Below are 13,482 nucleotides of genomic sequence, written 5' to 3'. Positions count from 1 at the left end.
GATCCAAATATGTCTAAGTTTTATGAAATTACTTATGGAACTAAAAGATGAACTTGAGAAGGTAGGAAACTTGTTTGAGAGACTATTCTGAAAAATAGGTTGACTTTTGACCCATGTTAGATGCTACTCAAATAGCTATGCCTTCTTGGGTTAAACTGAGGTGATAAACTGTATCACAATTTCAGGGGAAATCTCCTTGCTGCTGGTATGAGGAGAAAGCAGGGAGAGAAGGATCATTGAGAAACTTAGTACGTTACAGAAAAAAATATGAAGGAAGAAGACTGTAACACATTTACAGAAGTTCACCATTCTCCCCACTGTGTCAAGGCATATTGACACATGCTTTTGCCTTGTTTAAACACACATGTACGTACACACACCCAGAGCTCTGGTTACCTTTGTTGCTCCCTAAACAAATACGACCTGTGTTGGGTTAAGAGCTCCAGTAGTCTTAAACAGTGGTGTCACAGCCAGCATGGTCACTTTTTTTCAAGGTTCCTGTTAAGAGCCACACAGGATTAAATGCAACAGCCCTCCTGGTTAAATGTGCCCAGTGCTCTAGTAAAGACAAGAGGTGGCAAGGACCACCAGTCTCCCCTACCAGTTTGAGTAAGAAAACCAAAAGAAATGCTATCAACTATAGTCAGAGCAAACTGAAAACACACTAGAGTCACTTAGAAAATCTGTAAATATATACTACTCATATGTCTTGAAAAATTAGAAAGTTGATGTTTCTTGTATTTAAGGAGAAATTAATTTACTTACTGGTTCTATCCAGTAAACATCCTTTGCTAACCTAATAATGTGGCAAGTACTGGACCAGCAGCTGAAGAGATAAAAAATGCACAAAATAATCCCCTACCTTGAAAGAGCTCATGGTCCATTTGAGGGCAGGAAGGATAAGTAAGGAAACAAAAGCAAACATTTGAAAACTGTAGTAATAGAGGAGGGCGCAATCTATACAATTTTAACACAAAGTCTTTGAGTCTAGTATCTTTTTTCAATGGAAAAATAAACCAACTTAGGACTTATTTTTACTCTCTGTATTTCAAATGTACAATAAATAAACTAGTCTTCCCACTTTGGAAAGGAAGGAGGAGAGAAATAGCATTTCTGAAGTTTTCCTGAGTGAATTCTACCTCTGACTTTATCAACTGGGACATTATTGTGAGTCATTGCCATAAAATGCATGTTATCATCTCAAGACAGACTTGAAGAGAAGGCACAAGGAATTCCTCAAGACCACAGATCTCGGTCTATACCCTAGAACTGACAAATGTACAGATGTTCTCCAGTTAACCTACAATTTGTTATTTTGGTGATTATAATACAATAGTATTTATATTTCCATTCTGGCAATAATTACATCTCAGTAAATAAATATACAATATCTCAAAGTGACTATTTGATGTCTTGTTTAAAGCAAAGCTATAGGTAATAGGAGGAGGGGACTTTGAGTTATAGGGGAAAATATTCAATTAAAGTAGTATAAAAATTATTACTTTGAAGCATGGTTCTCAAAGTGTAGTCCAGGGAATCCCTGAAGTAAAGACCCTTGAAGAAAATCTGTGTATTAAAAACTATTTTCATAACAATCCTAAGATTTCTTTTGCTATTCAAATTCTTTCTTGTGTGTACAGTGAGATTTTTCCAGAGTTTCAACAATATATGACATCATCATTCATTCAGCAGATAGAATATATGCTTGTATATGCCTATATTCTAAAATTCCTCATTTTAACTTATATGTTAAATGTTGATTGATATGGCTTATATAAACTAAGCTTTTGAAGATCATAAATAATTTTAAGAGTATAAAAAATATTGAGTCCAAAAAGTTTGAGAATTACTGCCTCAGGGAATAAACCTGAACTTAGGGCACACCTCATCAAATTTTTTTATATTTTGCTTACATGAAGAAACTAGACTGTAGGTTTCATGAAGATAGTGACTGTTGGTGTCTGGCTCATTGTTTTCTCCTCAGAATCTAGCACAGTGCCAGGCATAGAATTGACATTAGAATATTTCATAAAATAATAAGTGAATTAATACATACACTTATAAGAGAAGTCTTTGCTAACTGATTTATTCAAGGTCACATAAAATGTCAGCTGCAGAGCCAGAACTATATTCCAGGTTTCCTGTGTTCTATTTCTCTACTGTTGTTCCCCCACTCAAGAATATTTTTGTTTTTGTTCATTTTTCTTCTATAATCTGTTGAAAGCATGGATAATCAGGAATCATCAATGTGAGATGACTACCTTCTCATGCAGTTATGTGAGTTGAGCACTCCATAGTTTTTCCTCGCCTTAAGCACCAGCACAGAGTGATACAGAAGTGCAAGGAAATGGCAGGAGTGATCAGTAAAATACAACTTTCTGGGTTTTCCCCCACAACAGAGTTAAAATTTTTATGAACCATTCCTACTTTAGTTCCTAGTCTCCTTCTCCTTTCTTTGACCACAGCATTAAACTAGCAAGCCTTTACATTAGTACACCAAATAGTTCCAAGACTGTAAAGAATTAACATTTTTTTGGAAGTATACTTTATACTCTCAAAGTTGTTTTGAAACACCCTCTGGTATTTGTAACAGAGGTAAGGGGAATTTACTTGCTACCTTACTAATAGTTACGGAGATGTTAAGGCCAGTACAAAGAAGAAGAGAGGGAAAGACAAACACAAGTCTTGTGAAGACATTGGCCACCTAAATCCTAACTCTTGTGGGAAACTGCTTTTAAAGATGACCAACCTAAACAAAGTCAACGAGCAAGTCAACCAAGTTCTCCCAGTCAACAAAAGGATGTCTCCAGCCCTGGCTGGTGTAGCTCAGTGGATTAAGTGTGGGCTGTGAACAAAGGGTTGCTGGTTCGATTTCTAGTCAGAGCACAGGCTTGGATTGCAGACTAGGTCCCCAGTGGGGGCCATGTGAGAGGCAACCACACACTGATGTTTCTGTTACTGTCTTTCTCCCTCTTTCCCCTCTCTCTGGAAATAAATAAATAAAACCTTTTTTGAAAAAAAACCCCAAAAGATGTCTCCACTCATGCACAATAATGACACACTGTCCTATCTCCTTGCTGGAAGCAGCCAAAGTTAGGCTCCCCAGCAGTTTGACTACGTTGAAGGTTCCTACAGCTGGTGAACCTGCCTATTCTGGGGCCTTGGGACAGTTGCAATCTCTGCCACTGGAAAAGCAATGTGGGTTCTCAAAATTTCTTCAGCACTTCATTGACTCATTCACTACTAACCTTTAGAGGAGTCGATTCTTATTATTCATGGTAGTTACATTCTGCAAGGTCATTGCCAACACTGAATAAGTGATAACTGAACCACTGCTCCTAGGGGAAATACAAGGTTAGGTTCCTGTGAGCCCCTGGTCATAACATTTTTACCAACTAATAAGTATAGAACCTTGTTTTATATGAGTTTCTGTTTAAAAAAATCTTATTGTTGATTCATTAACATAGAACTCAAGGCCAAAAGTACTATAATTCAAGCTTGAACAAAGTTTATCTAACACACATTTTCCCATAATGAATTTTCTTCTTAAGTCATATCACAACCTTCTTTTTAAAAAAATGTTTGTGCTAAAATATACTTAACATAAATTCGACCATTTAACCATTTTAAGGTGTACTTTTCAGTGTCATTGAGTACATTTACATTGTTGTACAACCATCAACATCCATCTCCAAAACTTTTTGATCTTCCCCAGTTGAGACTCTGTCTATTAAACTGTGACTTCCTCACACCCAACCCTCCCTTCCAGCCCTTGGCAACCACTATTCTACTTTCCATCACCACCTTCTTGAGCTTAGGAGCATAGCACTTTAGCACTCTGCTTGGGGACCATTTTATCCATTTATATTTATATTTTTGTCTTTGTCTGACTTCTTTCACTTCTTGATTTTATCTTATTATCTTTTTAAATTTAATTTACCGGGGTGACATTGGTTTGTAAAACAATACAGGTTTCAAGTGTACAATTCAGTAAAGCATCATCTGCATACTATATCGTACACTGAATTACCCCCAAAAGGGACACAAAATGTGAAAAACATGGTGCCAAATAGACTGCCAAAAGAGCATTTGTTTATAGCATGAGAGCTGAAGCAAGGCAGAAAATTGTCTTATGTGACCTCATCTGGGAACCTGTGTGTCAGAAGCCTCAAAACTTTTACCATTCTGTACATGTGCATAAATGACCACAAATATCATAAATATTGATCTGGGAGTTAAACATAAATTTTAGCAAGTGAGCAAATTTGCAAACATGGAATCCATGAATAAATAAGCATTGACCGTATGTGGAGATGACAACCATAGTTTCTTTATTCCAAGAAGTAACAATAAAGAGCTGAAACATGTCCTATAATCAAGCTGCCTTAGAAAATTTTATTTAACTTAGAGGCCCAGAAAAGTAGCCTGTGTGATATAATTGGCAACTATAATGTGAAGAAGTTCTAGTTCATGTGGAGGATAAGTTTAAGCATAATCTCAAACCCCTCCACATGAAACAAAAACCAAGCACTCAAGTACCAGTTATCAATCACTTACTATATGACAGGCGCTATATTCAGCAATTTACATGGATTATTAAATTACATTCCCCCAAAACTTTATGAGGACACTGAAGGTTAGCTAATTTACGTATCTCATCCATTATCACATAGTTAGAATTGGCAGTTGAGATTTGAACTCAGGTCTGACTCCAGAGCCTTACTGTGCAATTCTAATAAAAAAAACATGTTTTAAAGAGGTTTGACTTTTCATGTTATAATTATTATAACATTACAAAGATTTATGTATTGAAAAATAAATTTACCAAACAAAACTTTAGAAGCCTGATTTAATATTGTCCTACAACAAAGAGTATCTGAAATTCTGAAATCCTTCAAGGCATCTGGTTTGTGTCTGGTTTTCCTTAATCTTTAATGATGGGCAAATCTAATGCATTATGTAAGGCCATTTTTTCTCAAGAGATGTAGATACCTCTTAAGAATTTGATGAAAATGCATTAACTTTTCAGGCTACTGAGTTGCATTTTAGTGCACTGAGGCAGTAAATTAGTGTGCAATGTGCAAAAGTGGTAGTGACCTAAAAAATAACTATTTGATATGAGCCACTGCATTCTTTCAGGAAAAATAAAAAATAATATGTTAACTCTCTTAGGAGTCTATAGCTTTCCAAAAAGGAGTAGGAAGAAGAAATCTGTGGCCTGGAAACAGCTTCTGTTTCTTGCTGCCTATGTTTGTTTAGCTCTTTAATAGTCCATTTGATTAGATCTTGTGGCTCCGAGAGCTAAGGTTGAGAGTTTGATCCCTACAGAGGCCACTTAAATATAAAGAACAAAAAGCTCTATTCTCTGCTCTCAGACCTTACCCCAAATCCCTGCCAGGTGTCTGCCCTCTGGTCAAAATAAAAAACTGGCAAAGGGGTGCAAACCTATTCACAGTTGGGAAACAAACAAAAAAACCCCACAAAAAATGAACACTTTTATTATGGTGCTCTTCCCTTTATGTATTCTAAATATTCTGATATAACTTATAGAGAACAGATACATTTTTTTTACTTTTACCACTGGAAATTTGAGGCAAATTGTAATAAGTGCTACATCACCAGTCATAAAATCTATTATCTTCTTATTCTAAGTTCAAAGAATTTTCTACTGACTGACATTATCCTCTTGGTAATAAACAATGAAGAAATACATCTTCTGAGCAATAGTAGCCTGCAGTTTTAGAATAGGAAGTAACAACAATAATTAGTCAAAAATTAAGCATAATTTTTGTACAAATAAAATATTAAATAATTTTAAAATAATTTCACATGCATTATGATGATTTTCAACATGTACTAAAAATTTAGTCAAGAAAATAAGTTTCTCAAATTATAGCTGAAAATCTTTTACTAATATTACAATCTTGATTTTTCTTTTCATTGAGATATTCCTAATTTAAATTTATAGTTTCCTAATTACAGAGGACTAAAAATACTGTAATATAACAAATAAATAATTTTTTACTTAAATGCTTGCTTAAATAGTATAAAATCATTTTAATTCTTGAGGAAGTAACATCTCAACTTTTTAAGCATGCAGTGTGAATTAAGATTTACAATACTTATTTAAATTACAACTTAAGAATTTCACATATAAAGATTAATAAGAGTGAACTGTAGTTTACATTATTGTTTATATAGACTTAACTTTTCAAATGTTACATACACCTTTCATTATTTGTAGATTTATTTCTTTTATAAAGTGCTCAAATGAATCAGCTCACCCTTGGCTGTAACAAAATACTGTTTCATGACTTGTGACAGACAGGGTTTTAACCTCTGACAGCGAGATTCATTGTGGAGCAAGAGCCAATCATAGATCCTGACGACACTTGTCTCATCAAAGTTGGAATATAAAAAGCCACTTGGAATACAGTATAAAAGATTCACTGGTGTGGCAAGTTGTCTCTTCGACTGTAGAGGCATTACAATTTTGCTTGGCGTTACTCAAAAGCAAAAGAAAAGTAAAAGAAGGAAGTAAGAACAAGGAAAAGATTGTATTGATTTTAAAATCATGCAAAAACTGCAAATCTATGTTTATATTTACCTGTTTATGCTGATTGTTGCTGGTCCAGTGGATCTAAATGAGAACAGCGAGCAAAAAGAAAATGTGGAAAAAGAGGGGCTGTGTAATGCATGCACTTGGAGACAAAACACTAAATCTTCAAGAATAGAAGCCATAAAAATTCAAATCCTCAGTAAACTTCGGCTAGAAACAGCTCCTAACATCAGCAAAGATGCTGTAAGACAACTTTTGCCCAAAGCTCCTCCACTCCGGGAACTGATTGATCAGTACGATGTCCAGAGAGATGACAGCAGTGATGGATCCTTGGAAGATGATGATTATCACGCCACGACAGAAACGATCATTACCATGCCTACAGAGTGTAAGTAGTCCTCTTAGTGTATATCAACAATTCTGCTGACTGTTGTTCTAGTGTTTATGAGAAACAGATCTATTTTCAGGCTCTTTTAACAAGCTGTTGGCTTTTATGTAAGTAGGAGGAAAAAGAGGTTTCTTTTTTTTCAAGATACTAATGAGACTAATATCTAAACATGCTTGCAAAAGCATTAATGTTATTTAGTATAATTTGACAAATAAACCTGTTTATGCTTTTACAGCTTAATACTACCAGGCAACTTCTGAGGGATACTACATGCAATGTTTAAAACTTATATAAAATTCCATAAATGCATCTGGTTGCTTTAATATGCATTTGTAGTAACAAGCTTTTTTCACTAAGAATAGAGAAAGGAAGAAATTCATAGATGTTTAAGTTCATTTGGGCATTTGCTGAGCACTTAGAATGACTTGTTATTCAAAACTATTTCTCACATTTTTTATGTTCTTTACAAATTAAAATATTTAATTTTGAAAGCTATTACACTGGAGAATATGAAAAAATATTTTTTAACAATGTAATGTATTAATAACAGCAATGATGAAGCAAACATAGCATAATGATTATCATGAGCTAATTATCAGAAAATGCCTAAGAAATAAACATTTTAATTGAGTATGTTATGGCTCACAAAGTCCTACTTAAACCTTGACCATGGTACTATTGCTGTGAGTTCCCCGTGTGTACATTTCCAGGCAGGGACATGGCTTAAGAACTTTCTAAAATATTACTCACTTCTTTATGGGAGGGAGCACTCTTACCTGTAGTGCCTACATTGCTTTTGAAAGGGAATGCATTTCATACAATGCATTCTGCAGTCAGTTCAAAATTCTAGTCAAAGAAAGGAAGGGAGACAGGCATGTTCAGAGAGAAAGCATGACAAGGAAGAATCTGTGTCATGTGTCTGTGGTCTTGCTTTATACAGTGTTTCATACTCTGTGAACTGCCCTCAAACAGTTTCAAAATATTATTTTCCTTATTAACTAATGTGGATATAGTGCAACAAGTAATTTTCCTTTAAGTCTCTGTTATCAGATGGTCCTGAAATAGATTTGCTTTATTTATAAACAGTCTTGGAAAAACAAGAGGAAAGAAATTTTTAAGTGCTTCTGCTTACACTGACAGCCTGGCACTAAAGACATATTTCCTAACTTTTGAATTTAACATTTCATTTTTGGTGCTAATTACCTGCTTAGTTTTGATCCCTTAAAACGCTATTCCAGAGCCAAAACATAACAGATGTACTATATTTTCTATTAATTCCCCAGGCTCAGTTAGCTGCTCAGTGTGTCTTGTCCCCAGGTAATTCAGGCCTGGGGGGAGGGTTCCTTCTTCCAGACTGATTGGTACAGCTGCTCAGTAAGTGTAACTACTCAGATTCCCAAAGAATTCTAAGTGGATGTTCCTCCACGGTGTCTCTTGTTCTCTCTAATCATCATCATTTTAAAATTTCATCCACTGTTCATTCCTTCATAGAATTTTGCTTCATCCACAGTTCTTTGGAAAGTGAATAGATGCCCCATTAACAGCTGAAAAAACACATATCTTAAAAATTCTGATAAAGCTAGAATAATTTTTTTGATATTTTTCTGAGTTATGGATTAAATTCTACATAGTTTTTCAATTTTAAAAGACTAAATACACATTCATTAATCCAATAGAAAACATACTCTCCAGTTACTATGCAGGGGTTTGTTCATTTTATATGAGAAATAATTTCAATAACTCTTCTCTGATTCATTTATAGCTGATCTTCTAATGCAAGTGGAAGGAAAACCCAAATGTTGTTTCTTTAAATTTAGCTCTAAAATACAATTCAATAAAGTAGTAAAGGCCCAACTGTGGATTTATCTGAGACCCGTCAAGACTCCCACAACGGTGTTTGTGCAAATCCTGAGACTCATCAAACCCATGAAAGACGGTACAAGGTATACTGGAATCCGATCTCTGAAACTCGACATGAACCCAGGCACTGGTATTTGGCAGAGCATTGATGTGAAGACAGTGTTGCAAAATTGGCTCAAACAACCTGAATCCAACTTAGGCATTGAAATCAAGGCTTTAGATGAGAATGGTCATGATCTTGCTGTAACCTTCCCAGGACCAGGAGAAGATGGGCTGGTAAGTGGTAGGTGAAAATAACAATCTAACAACCTTGTTATGTTTTCATCATAATGTGAATGAGTAACAGTGAAATAGCTACCAAATTCCTATGGTCATAAGCCAAATGAAGGTATCTTCTCCCAATGGCAGCCCAATATCCAATAAGAGTAGGTATCTAATTTCATATTCTATGAAACATCCTGTTGATACTTTTACTTTGCATGTTTTTTTTAAAGTTATTCCATAGTTCTTAACTTCTTAGGCAGCTCTCTTTTCATAGTTGATTCTAGTATATATGAAATTAAAATTAGCCCCCCTAGAATAGTGTAATGTATTGAAACTTTTTGGCTTAATAAAGCAGAAAAAAATATCTCAAAGTTATAATTAAAACAAATGCTTTTATTTATAGTGATTAAGTACAATATGTTTAATCTTATATTTTATTAAACATACTATATTTAAGGTCCTTAATGATAAATATATGCATTATTTTATAGGGTATTAATTCACTGATACATATATAGATTATTTTGTGAATTATGCTAACAAAATATAAAGTTTAGGCTAGTTAATTGTGCTGTTTAGCTTATTTGAACTGCCTTATCCTTCAAAAGTAAACATTCAAGAGTTTACTTAGGCAATGCCAGCTAATTTGGTTACAGGCCAAGCAGATGACAATACCTTATATATCATAAAAATAATAAAAATAACTTTAAAACCTAGTATAAATTTAGAGTTACTTTTCTCATTTACCTATGCTTGTGTTTATTTATGTTTTCAAAGACTTATTTAATGTGACCATATTTTTACTTCCACCTATTGACATAATTTACAACAAAAGATCATACTTGTAAGCAATAAATGTTATCTTTTCAGTGTTCTTAGTGATACTGTCAGATCTACTTTAATGAAAACATTCTTGAAGAGATTACACAGTTTTCCAAGTGACCTCTTTTTCTTTAAATATGCTATATAAAATGTTTTTGACTCTCAAAATAATGTTACTGCTTTTATAATGCTAAATAACAATGAATACTTGGTCTATTTTGATTTTGGTATAGGATAAAAACTATTAATTTAGGAAAATGTTCTTTTTTATGGGTAGCATTTTAATGATCAAAGTGGGTAATGTGATGGGTTTTAATTATTATTAAACAGGTGGTCAATATGACATGTTCCTCAGCATTTTTCATGTAAAAGGAAAAAAGTCTCAAATGCATGAAAAGTTTGGAGCAAGGGAAGGATTAGAAAATTGTTGTTTAAATATCTGATTAGAAACATTTTCCAGTGAAAGAATAAAGGAAATATTCTATCTTTTTCTGAATCTGTCCCTCCCTCTCTTAAAGTTTCTGTTTCCAACCCACTATACACACCACCACCTCCATCACCCTTCCTTCCTTTTCCCCACTATAATCCATACAGTGCTGGGAGATAACTGTTTTGTTTTGGCTTTAATACCCAAGTTTCCCTGAGTGGAGGATGGATGAGTATACCTGTCTCTCCAGGAGTCATCAGACATATTTAGCCCACATATTTGATCGACAAGAAGGAAGACAGAGAGTAGCTTAACCTCTTCCCTCTCTCTTTCCCTCCCTCCCTCCCTCTCTTTCTTCTCATAAATATTCTATAAATATTTTCAGAGCATCTATGATATGCCACAAGGAAATTGGTATTGCTGCTGTATACATTTCAGCTATAAGGGAAAAATCAATCCTAGTGTAAATTAAAATTCCTTAATGCCCTGACTTATAAAAATGAATGTGGTGTAGCCTTGGCTAGTGTGGCACAGTCTGTTGGAGGTTCGCTGGTTTGATCCCCAGTGAGGGCACAAGCCTGGGTGGCGGGTTGGATCCCTTGTGTACTAGAGGCAACCAATCAATGTTTATCTCTCACATTGACGTGTGTCTCTCTCTCTCCTCCCACCCTCTTTCTCTTTCTCTCTAAAATCAATTATAAAATAAAAAAATCTTTAAAAAATAAATATGGTATAAACAAATTATTAGTTTTTCTTCAGTAATGAGTTCTTGAGATAGGAAAGTGCTCAGGATCTATGTAAATTACTGATTGCTCTTTCCTTTTCACATAGAATCCATTTTTAGAAATCAAGGTAACAGACACACCAAAAAGGTCCAGAAGAGATTTTGGACTTGACTGTGATGAGCACTCAACGGAATCTCGATGCTGTCGTTACCCTCTAACTGTGGATTTTGAAGCGTTTGGATGGGATTGGATTATTGCACCCAAAAGATATAAGGCCAATTACTGCTCTGGAGAGTGTGAATTTGTATTTTTACAAAAATATCCTCATACTCATCTTGTACACCAAGCAAACCCCAGAGGTTCAGCAGGCCCCTGCTGCACTCCCACAAAGATGTCTCCAATTAATATGCTATATTTTAATGGCAAAGAACAAATAATATACGGGAAAATTCCAGCCATGGTAGTAGATCGCTGTGGGTGCTCATGAAATTTATATTTGGTTCATAACTTCCTAAAACACGGAAGGCCTTCCCTGCAACAATTTTGAAACTGTGAAATTATGTACCACAGGCTACAAGCCTATAGTATGCTACAGTCATTTAAGCGTAAATTACAGTATATAAACTAAAAGAGAGAATATATGCAATGGTTGGCATTTAACCATCAAAATAAATCATAAATCATAAAAGCTTTATGATTTCCAGAGCTTTTGGAGTAGGAGATTAAATTACACTTATGTTCATATATATATATATATATATCACCACATATGCAGGTATGTGAAAGCAATTCTCCTTGTGTTCTAGTGAATTAAAGGAGTACGCTTTAAAGTCTATTTCTTTAGAGTTTCATTTAGTATCTACAGAAAAATCTATATATAGTATTGGTGAAATGCAGGATTGTTATATACCACCATTTGAATCATCCTTATACACTTGAATTTATATTGTATGATAGCATACTTGGTAGATGAAATTCCACAAAAATAGGGATGGTACCCAATACGCAAGTTCCCATTCCTATTATAATTGGTACAGTACATTAACAATCCATGCCAATGGTGCTAATACAATATGCTGAATGGTTGATGTTATCAGGTTTATCAAGTAAAAACATTCAGTAGGATAATAATTTCTTCCTTTCTTCAGGTGCACTTTCATACACCTCCAAATGGGGAATGGATTTTCTTTAATAAAAGAAGAATAACTTTTGTAGCATACTTGGAGAAACTGATTTATCTTAAAAGGTAGACAGAAAGTATTCATTTTCATCAAAATTTCAAAATGACAAAGACTGAAAAATTATAGCCTTTGCAACACTGCAGTTTTTATAAAATAATGAAAATGACAGATTCTATCAATATCACATAAAAAGACTTTAAAACAATTGCATTTATATAATGTGTATACTTTTTTGTAAATAAGTGTCTCCTTTTTTATTTACTTTGGTATATTTTTACACAGGAAGGACATTTCAAATTAAGTATTAAGGCACAAAGATGTCTTATACAACAGAAAAGCAACTGCTTATATTTCAGAGAAAATTAGCAGATAAAATAGTGTTCTTAAAACTCCATATGCTAATGGTTAGATGGTTACATTACAATCATTTTATATTTTTTTACATTATTAACATTCACTTATGGATTGATGATGGCTGTATAATGTGAATGTGAAATTTCAATGGTTTACTGTCATTGTATTCAAATCTCAACGTTCCATTATTAATACTTACAAGTATTATTAAGCTTACCAAAATGACTTCATTCTATTATCTGAAATACAGAGTAATAAACTGATGATATCTTAACAAGAACTGTTAATTTTATTTTATAACTCAGTAATGAATATATTTCTGCATATATTTACTTCTGTTCTGTAAATTAAGATTTTGTTTAATCAAATTCATTGTACTTATGATTAAGTGAAATTATTTCTTATGTGTAATGTGTAGAAACAATATAAATTATATTAAAGTGTTTTCCCCTTTTTTTGAAAGACACAACAGTTTTATACTATGAAGGTTAATTCTAGATTTCTGATTTTTCACTTTATTATTATGGTTTAGCATAAGAGTTTGGTTTGGGAATTTTAGGTCTGCTACTCTAGTTCTTATGAGTGGAATTCTTGTTAATTTGGTCCTAGTCAAGTTGCTTTACACATACAAAAGCAAGAACTACTTTTATCCGTTTCATTTCTCTTTATCTTGACCTGAAAACTATTTATATGTTTTCATAGGTTCAATTTCCAAGTGATTGCAGTTGGCAAGGGTATATGGTCCTAGAGTTACAAGTTCTACTGAAGCCACAGGGACACAGGGAGCTGCATCTTTTTTTCTAGCACTTAATGATACTGTCACGTTTATCTGAGGTTTGTGGGCATCAGCTTTCAAACTGAATTGAAAAAATAATTATAAAGTGCCTACAAATCTGTACCTG

At 33.9% G+C, this 13,482-nt stretch overlaps 1 protein-coding gene across 1 annotated transcript; it reads left to right on the top strand.

Annotated features, from left to right (window-relative positions):
- Nucleotides 1-6,389: 6,389 nt before the first annotated feature.
- On the top strand, nucleotides 6,390-11,749 carry MSTN (myostatin). The gene is made up of 3 exons (XM_037162972.2): nucleotides 6,390-6,947; nucleotides 8,710-9,083; nucleotides 11,152-11,749. The coding sequence occupies exons 1-3, from the start codon at nucleotides 6,575-6,577 to the stop codon at nucleotides 11,530-11,532; spliced, it is 1,128 nt and encodes a 375-aa protein (XP_037018867.1). The 5' UTR covers nucleotides 6,390-6,574; the 3' UTR covers nucleotides 11,533-11,749.
- The last annotated feature ends 1,733 nt before the right edge of the window (nucleotides 11,750-13,482 follow it).

Source organism: Artibeus jamaicensis, unplaced genomic scaffold (assembly GCF_021234435.1).
Source record: "Artibeus jamaicensis isolate MK-2021 breed Jamaican fruit bat unplaced genomic scaffold, CSHL_Jam_final contig_391, whole genome shotgun sequence".
Classification (NCBI taxonomy): Eukaryota; Metazoa; Chordata; class Mammalia; order Chiroptera; family Phyllostomidae; genus Artibeus; species Artibeus jamaicensis.
This window is presented reverse-complemented; position numbering and strand designations above follow the sequence as displayed.